Source organism: the organism of the source record quoted next, unplaced genomic scaffold (assembly GCF_019419815.1).
Source record: "Pyrus x bretschneideri cultivar Hongxiangsu unplaced genomic scaffold, Pyrus_bretschneideri_v1 Contig21, whole genome shotgun sequence".
Lineage (NCBI taxonomy): Eukaryota > Viridiplantae > Streptophyta > Magnoliopsida > Rosales > Rosaceae > Pyrus > Pyrus x bretschneideri.
The window spans coordinates 3,473,386-3,482,895 of record NW_025999513.1 but is presented as its reverse complement, the minus strand read 5'-3'; the positions used below and the strand labels follow the sequence as shown (position 1 = coordinate 3,482,895).

General features: G+C 33.6%; 1 protein-coding gene across 1 annotated transcript; it reads left to right on the top strand.

Annotated features, from left to right (window-relative positions):
• The first annotated feature begins 976 nt into the window (after nt 1-976).
• On the top strand, nt 977-8,725 carry LOC103956666 (primary amine oxidase 2). The gene is given in 6 exon segments (XM_048584435.1): nt 977-1,374; nt 1,377-1,804; nt 6,621-7,005; nt 7,386-7,499; nt 7,671-8,209; nt 8,370-8,725. Coding segments are annotated over 6 exon segments (2,019 nt in total). The 5' UTR covers nt 977-1,023; the 3' UTR covers nt 8,572-8,725.
• The last annotated feature ends 785 nt before the right edge of the window (nt 8,726-9,510 follow it).

Genomic DNA, 9,510 nt, shown 5'->3' with positions numbered 1-9,510 from the left:
AGGAATGCACCAGAGGCCTTGGACCCAAATTCAAATGGGAGGAGAAATATACCGCTTGGGCAAATGGGCAATTACTAAACACATGTAGTGCTGACTCAAAAGACGAGCTACAAGGAATACAAATATTGTCCACCGCCACCTCTTTTTTCTCCAAATTAGCGCGAGTAGGTAGAATGTTGAGGCAAACCCTCCAAATTCACATTTTCACCCTAGCTACCAGGGAGATTAGCTTTCCATCGTAATTCTAGCTAGCTCAGTTTTTCAAAATATATAATGTTCTTAAAAAAGTGGGAATTCAGAACTTAATGTGGTGAGAATTCAAGACTAAAGCAAACAATTTTACATCTTGAAATCTTCCAAAAATTTCCAATAAAGATGACACTAGAGTTTCTAACATTATATCTTCAGTTTACATCCTTGCACTGAAGTTGAACCAATCGATTGCAATTAGTCATTTAACGAGAAATAAGATGTCTTATTCATAATTAATCAACTATTTGTTTACTTGTAAGACATTAAATCCATGGACTATAAACAAGAGAGACCACATTGTTTGACCTTATTCATGTACCCGTAAAATGACAATTCACACATGTAACCAACATTTAATGATTATTTGTTTACTTGTAAGACATTATATCCATGGACTATAAACAGGAGAGACCACATTGTTTGACCATATTCATGTACCCGTAAAATGACAATTGACACATGTAACCAACATTTAATGAGATAAATTTATTAATAGAATGATTTTCATACACTTTTTCTTTCTAGTCATTGGTTTAAATAAGACAAATAGATTAATGGTCAAGATAAAATATAAGTGGGTACTAATATGCTAAAAAGGGTGTGCGTTTATCATTTCTCACTTATTAATTGACATGTACATATTATTTGTCACATCATATAATTGTTAAAAAAATGTGATACCACTAGCAATTTCCTTTTAAAATATGACCAGAAACGGACTATTTATGGAGGCTTGATACGTTCGCTTATTTGATATGCACAAGGAAAGCCATGGCGGCTTCAACTATGAAACTAACGCTCTTCTTACTCCCTTTGTTCTTCACCTTCTCCCTAATAATCTCAAGCCACCACCCACTAGATCCCTTAACCCCATCTGAATTCAAAAAGGTTCGAACCATAGTGAAAAAATCATACCCATCTGGCCTCAAACACAACCTAACCTTTCAATACATAGGTTTAGACGAGCCAGACAAACCAGTCCTCCAATCATGGCTTTCATCAAAAACCAAATCAAATCCCCCTCCTCGACGAGCCTTTGTCATCGCACGCCTCCACAAAGAAACCCACGAGCTCGTGGTCGATTTATCCAATCGTTACATAATTTCGATAAAGTTTACGGTGAAAATGATGGTTACCCTATGCTCACCAACGACGAACAAACAGCGGCAAGTGCACTTCCGTTTTCCTATCAACCATTTCTCGATTCGGTTAAGAAGAGGGAACTTAACTTGTCCGACGTTGTTTGTGCCACGTTTACAGTTGGGTGGTTTGGGGAGGAGCATAGTAGAAGAGCTATTAAAATTCTGTCTTTTTATAAAGAGGGCACGGCTAATCTGTACATGAGGCCCTTGGAGGGAGTATCTTTGTTGGTTGATCTTGATGAAATGAAAATAGTGGAGTATTATGACAGGTCTAGGCTTCCGATGCCGAAGGCTGAAGGAACGGAGTATCGGCTGTCAAAGCAGAAGCCGCCATTCGGTCCGCCGCTGAATGGTTTCGTTATCGAGCAACCGAACGGACCCGGGTTCAAAATCGACGGGCACAAAATAAGGTTAGCTTTACGTGAATTTACTTTAAGAGAAAAAAGAAATTTCGCACAGAGGTTGATTATCTTCATTTCAACAAACCATTTTTATGTTTAACAGTTCCTCTTAATTCTGTTAGTACTTGTTCAATTCAGACTTGTGGCTGCAAAGAAACCCCAACTTATAAAGACGCAAAAAAGGTATATAAAAGAGAAAAACCTTGCATAAATTATTTTCATAAAAATAAAATAAAACACCCCAACTTATGATAATGAAGGTGGACCGGAAAATGAATATGAAAAATTAGTATTCGGTCTTTAGTATTTAATGTTCATTGATTAAGACCTTATTAGTTTTTAGATTTTGATCAAAGTTCCTATCATTAATATATTAATGAATTACATGTAAGTTACATAATTTTTATAATAAAAATTAGTAATTGATTTAGAGTTTTAATATTCACACCCTTATTAAACTACTAATTAATTTTCAATTCAAACATTTCTAAAATATAAAAAATAAAATTAGAGTAAGTTTGTACCCATTAAATTTTTATAAAAAAAAATTGATTTGTACCCATATTTAAATATACCAATTTGTTATATGAAAAATGTACCTCTTTTTAATATAAAATGTACCCATTTTTTTTTATTTTTATATAAAATGCATTTAATCTTTTCTCTAATCCATTTGTGAACTTATATGGGTACATTCTATTTCGTTGATTTGAGAATGTTTCTATGTCAAGTTTAATAAAAGAAATTTAATAATGTTATTAAGCCTAATATCTCTTTCTTTTTCTTTTTTTTTTTGAAAAATGTACCAATGATTTGGTACAATAATTTTTTAGTTAGTTTTTATGAATGTACCCATGTGTATATATGTGACATCCCACATCGCCCAGGGGGTGATCCTTATATGTATATCCCATCCCTACTTAGCACGAGGCCTTTTGGGAGCTCACTCGCTTCGGGTTCTATGGGAACTCCGAAGTTAAGCGAGTAGCGCGCGAGAGCACTCCCAGGATGGGTGACCTATCGGGAAGTTCTCGTGTGAGTTCCCAGAAACAAAACCGTGAGGGTGTGGTCGAAGCCCAAAGCGGACAATATCGTGCTACGGTGGTGGAGTGGGCCCGGGAAGTGATCCGGCCTAGGGGTGGTTCGGTATGGGATACCATACCAAAACTAATATCCCGAATCCCAAACCAAAATTTTTCGGGACGGAAATTTGAAGACCAATCCCAAACCAAATTTTCGGGAATCCCGAAATATTTTCGGGATTTTGGGACAAATCGGGAATCTCAAATTGAAATATGAAATTATGAATTGTTCTTCAAATATATAATTCAAGAACACATTCATGAACTAGGAATTTCATTTCATTCACACTACCATTTAATTGAACAATGGCATGCCTGACTGTTTTTATCATAGTCAAAATTCAAATTAATTAAACCCTTTTTCCAATCTGTTGAGAGACAAAAGAATCAAGCCTTCTGAAATCATCACCATGGCAGCATCAATAATAAAATCCGCATGAATATCAAACAGAACAAGAAAAATATGCAAGGTGTAGGGCATTCCAGGTTGCAGAGCATGAATTAGAAACTACTAGCATCAATTATAAAAGAATAATATATATATATGTATAAATATATATATATATATAATAATAATTAATATTATATATTTTCGGTTCGGTATGGGATTCCCGAAATATCGAGAAGCGAATCCCGAATCCCATACCGAAATTTTGGGATCGGTTTGGGATAGCATCCCGAAAATTTCGGGAATTTCGGTTTGAGAAATTTTTGGTTTGGGATCGGGATTTTTTCGGTTCGGTTCGGGATTTTCTGGAATTTTTTCTACCCCTAATCCGGCCCGGGCCGGGATGTGACAATATATATACACACACAAAATATATTGGAAAGTATAATTTATTTTTAATCCCATAAATTATGAGGTTTTATTTTAAATCTCATTAATATAAATAACTACAAATTTCATTTTTAAGTTAAGAATATAATAACCTATATAGAAATACATTATTACATTACTATTCGGAATTTTGATAAAAAACTAAAGACCAGGAAGATTTGAATCAAAGAACATTGATAATTAAGGACCACATTCAAAGTGTCCTAAATATATAGGCCAGTTAGCCTCAATTAATTAAGTGTTGGGTTTGCTTTTAGAAAACCGACAAAAAGAACAATCTCTCTGGACAATGTAGAAGCGACATGTCATTCGAAATAAACAATGACTCTAAGAATTTATTTGAAAGTATTTTTAAAATAACTAAAAATGTTTTTAGATAAAATATTTTTGGGTTTTAAAACTTGGCAAAATGCACTTCAAGCGTTTTTGCAATATTCACTTGCATTTTTGTTAATTGATACAAAAAATATTTTCATCAAAAACACTTTCAATTATTTTAAAATCATTATTCTTGACTTTAGTTGACTAGTTGGTTTGTCCCCCAGAATTTTCATATGACAACAAACTTGAACGATAAATATTCCACAAATTAGGCGTAGAATTGTAATTAGACATTACAAATTCATATTTGCAACCTTGAGTCTTGACTATGTAATCACAGGACAAATGTCGGCAATGACCTGGCTAATGTACAATAGTGGAGCCATGAATTATTTGGTGGGTGGGCTAAACTAAAATTATTACGAGGAGATCAAATGGTTAAATTTTTTTATTACTTACATAAAGTAACACAATAACAAGCCTGAAAGTAATAATTTAAAGTAAGAAATTTAACTATGAATAAAACAAGTTTCAACTAGATTTAACAAAGAAAACATTTAAAGTTGCAACTTATAGTAGAAAGATACATACATCATCAATCTTGTCATAACAATTTAACAAATAAATGAAAAAGTACCTATTCAAGTTAATGGAATTGAAATCCTTTGTTATTTATTCTGAATCAATCTTTTCGGCAAACTCTTTTTCAATGTACACAACCATTGAATATGCTAAAAATTCATTCTCTATCTTGTTGCGAAGTCTTGTTTTAAAGTACCATTGTACGAACTCTTAAAACTCTTAAAATTAAAGCAATAAACAAATAAAATCATCAAGACATAAGAATAAAATGGTCATAAACTTACCTATTGATGAGAAAAATCAATAAACTTTCTCATCGGGATAAAGGCTTTCTGAAAAGTGAAAAATTGTCAATGTTGTACCCCAAAAGTCAAAAAATAAAAAATAAACTATTCCTATGAAACCTAAAATAATAAAATATTAAATCTATTTTTTAAAATCGGATGACTACTCCTCCTAGGAAACCTAAACTAATCACTATAGACTACTCCCTATAGACTAATAAAATAAAAAGACTTATTGAGACCTGTGTGTCATCGTGTGTGGTATTTGAAATATAATAATAATAAATATTGATTGAAGTAAATAATTTATGTAATATTTTTTAATTCTTACTTTTTCTATAAGTAATCATATTTTGCAAAACTTTTACTTATTGGATGGACTATAACAATTAAAAATAATATAATAGTCTAAATTATCAGTATTTTTTACTTTAAACGACTAAAATTCTCCCTACGCTAGAACCCACCCTTAACTGTTACTGCCTCCGCCTTTGCTAGTGTATACGTGTATTGTACATCTTTGTCAACTGGTGACTCCTTGTCCTAATGGACTTAAAGATTGAAGCTCATTGTCTTGTTATGGTGCCGCATGGTATTGAATTGTTGATTTAAAAATATGGAATTATTGACTCGAAAATAAGGAAAACGATGGATCCATCTGGATCACTATGGTTATATATTAATGAGTAATATTAGGGAGATTAAATTTTTTAAACCAAATTTATAAATTAAATGATGTGGTTGGAGATGGTTGGATTATTAATTAAGTATCGATTAACGTGCTTGTTCTTATTTGTGACACATCATTTAGTTTGCAAGTTGATTTAAAAAATTTAGTCTTCTTAATATTACTCTATATTAATGCATAAAGGATGGGACATGGATCCTCTCCAGATCCATGCATCCTAATCCTAGGGATCCACCAATCCGGGCCATTGAAATTTGATCCAACGGCTAAAGTTATTATAACTTTTAAAATGAACCCCTGTTTATAGCCGTTGGGTCAAATTTAAATGACCTAAATTAGTAGATCCCTAAGATTAGGATGCATAGATCCGGAGAGGATCCATGTCCTAAAGATGGATCCATCTGGACCATTATGGTGCCTCTAGGTTAAGCTTCACCAGTGCTTGATTTTCCCCCCTTCCTACGCAAGGCTTAAAATTTAGAAATTGGAGTATTGATCTGAACTTGACCCAACTGAAATTTTGGTTCATAATTTAAAAATTTATAAGTATTTGTCTCTAAATTTGTCACAATGTGGAGTTTTAGTTCTTTTGCATAACACTGTTCAAAATTTTGTCTACAATAAAGGATTACAAGGGGGAAAAAAAAGAGATGAAAATTTTAACGGAGTTATAAAAAAAAAACAAATCATTGATCTATATTGTGACAAGCTTAGAGACCATGACTCAAAAATTTTTAGTTTATACACCAAACTCTAATTGAATCAAAATTCAGAAGCCAATACTCTATTTTTCTCATCAGAATGTAATCGCAACAGCCAACACTAACAATAATTTTTTTGCATTTTAAAACATAAAAAGTAAAACAAAAAGCAAAGAACATGGAGGTGGAGACTATACTATTAATTTTTAGTTGTGGAGCCAAAATTCATGTTGGTTTAAGGCTTAGCTTTAACTTACCTTCTATTCATTATGTTGTTTGTCTACAATCACTCATTAATTTTCTGATTTATAAGTCCAATATTCATACAGCTGGGCTAATTGGGATTTCCATTTGGGATTTAATGTTCGAGCTGGTCCAATAATTTCGTTGGCATCAATCTACGATCTAGAAAACGCTACATATCGTCAAGTATTATACAGAGCGTTCGTATCCGAGCTTTTTGTGCCGTACATGGACCCAACTGAAGAATGGTACTACAAGACCTTCTTTGATGCCGGTGAATATGGTTTTGGTCAACTGGCTATGCCACTTGAGCCCTTGACTGATTGCCCTGCCAATGCTGAGTTCTTGGATGCATACTATGCTGGGGAGGATGGTACTCCTGTTAAAATATCTAATGCTTTTTGCATATTTGAGCAACAGTTTGGAAGTGTCATGTGGCGTCACACTGAATATGCAATTCATGGAGAACTGGTAGGGCATCAAATTGATTTTTAACTACAAGTTGAACAAGTCCTTTTTTGTATTTCTTATAGTTGTTCATTTATTATGGTTGATTGTTAATTAAACATATCAATTGTCGCGTTACGTCATGCCATTAGCCGATGCAACATGCATGGTTTGAATGTGTGGTCCATTCTAGCATTTTCTTAACATGTGGAGAAAAAATTTGAGTCAAAACTTTTCCTACCACGTTGCAGGTTGGGTGACACACACTATCTAGTTAAAATATAATATTTGTTACAAGTTCTTAATTCTGATTCAAATTATATTACACATTTTATGCCTGAATTTTCAACCGACGTTGTTTGCCACTGTGTTGTATTCTAACATGACAGATCTTGGTTTTACAGATAACGGAGGTTAGGCCAGAACTGAGCTTGATAGTGAGGATGGTCGCAACTGTTGGCAACTACGATTACATACTCGACTGGGAATTTAAGCCAAGCGGCTCCATCAAAATTGGGGTATGATAATTGATAAAGATGGATAGTATTTTAATTTGTTTGCCATCGATCGGCATAAGATTTTACATTCATTTTTTGTAATAATTCAGAGAAAAAGTAGACATGGAGGAGTGAATAAATTGTCATTAGGTGTTTCTGCGTTGCAGCTAAACCATTTTCTTTTTCAAACAGGTAGGCTTAACAGGAATACTAGAAGTGAAGGCTGCGGATTACACTCACACTAGTCAAATAAAGGAGGATGCTTATGGTACATTGCTAGCAGATTATACAATTGGGGTGTACCACGACCATTTCTTGACCTATTACCTTGATCTTGATGTGGATGGTGAAGCCAACTCCTTTGTCAAAAACAATTTGGTGACCAAAAGAGTGACAGACAAGAACTCACCTAGAAAGAGCTATTGGACAGTTGAAAGTGAGACAGCTAAAACCGAATCGGATGCAAAAATTCAGTTGGGTTTGAAGGCATCGGAGCTGGTTGTGGTAAACCCTAACAAGAAGACCAAACCTGGAAACAGCATCGGTTAGCGTCTAATTCCAGGGTCAATATCAAAAGCACTTTTAAACGACGATGATTACCCACAAATCCGAGGTGCATTTACCAATTACAATGTATGGGTCACACCTTATAACAAGTCTGAAAAATGGGCTGGAGGACTATATGCTGATCGGAGCCATGGAGAAGAAACACTGGCTACTTGGAGCCTCAGGTATATTTAAACAATTAATATTATTTAATTATAGATACTGTTAAGCATATAAAAAATTTAAATCAAATTCGTAAACCAAATGAGGTGTATGTGTGAGTAACAATTTTAGACATATGTTTGTGTAAATTTCTTTTGTTCTAAATTATGTGAAAATGTGCAGAAACCGAGAGATTGAAAATAAGGACATAGTGTTATGGTACACCGTGGGGTTTCATCATGTTCCTTGCCAAGAAGATTTTCCAATTATGCCAACATTAAGCGGTGGATTTGAGCTTCGGCCTACAAATTTCTTTGAGAGCAATCCTGTGCTTAAAACGAAACCTCCAAGTTCTAAGCATGTTAACTCCACAAAACAACCCTAATTTCAGTAGTTTTCGTTTTCTTTTTCCCCTACTAAGACTTTTGTAATGTGTCAGTACCCAACAAAGATGTTAAATTTACTGTAATTTACCCCTTTTTTTATTTTGTATAACTAAGGGAAATATTATTTTAATATATCCTCAAGTGGATTCATGATCTTTTGTTTGGATAGCTTCTAGGATGTCAAACAATACAAGGACAACAGATTCAAAGCATACAACTATTGAGAATGGTAAAAAGAGATGGGCTTCAAAACTTGCGTATCACTAGCTTGCAGCTTATAGAGAAATGGTTGATCAGACCCTATATAATTTGCATCTAATTTGGTACCCTAGATTCAAGGATTGTTCTCGAGTGTGAATCATATTCTAATTATGGAATTTCAAACTTCTATAATTGAGATGCCATAAAAAAAGTAAGAGTAAAATTCAATATCATAATAAAAGTCTAAAACCCATAATACACTCAGTAGTAAAAATAAACCCTTGCTCGATAAAATACGATTTGTGGCGCAAAAGGTATTTGAGCAACGAAATTTTAATACTCGTTGCGCAAAGTATATAAAGAAATAAATAGAATAAAAATTTTGCACAACAAAAGCTATATATTTCGTCTCGTAGAGTCAATGTATTTTCTTTTTTATATTTTAAATTGTAAAAGGAAATTATTTTTTACACACCCTGACCGGAGTCAAGGCATGTTCGCCGTCACCCGAACCAAAATGTGAATAATGTAAAAATTTAAATAGATTAAAATCGAAACTAGAACTTATTTCAACTACTAAAGTGAGTGCGCAGTAGTGGGTAGAACCCATAAAATACAAATGTTCAGAGCATAGATGATAAATAGTGCAGTTGAAACTAGAAAAGTACTTAATACACAATGCGATAAGTTCCTACGTTTAAATAGGAATATGTCAGAGTCGTCGCTAATCCTCGCAC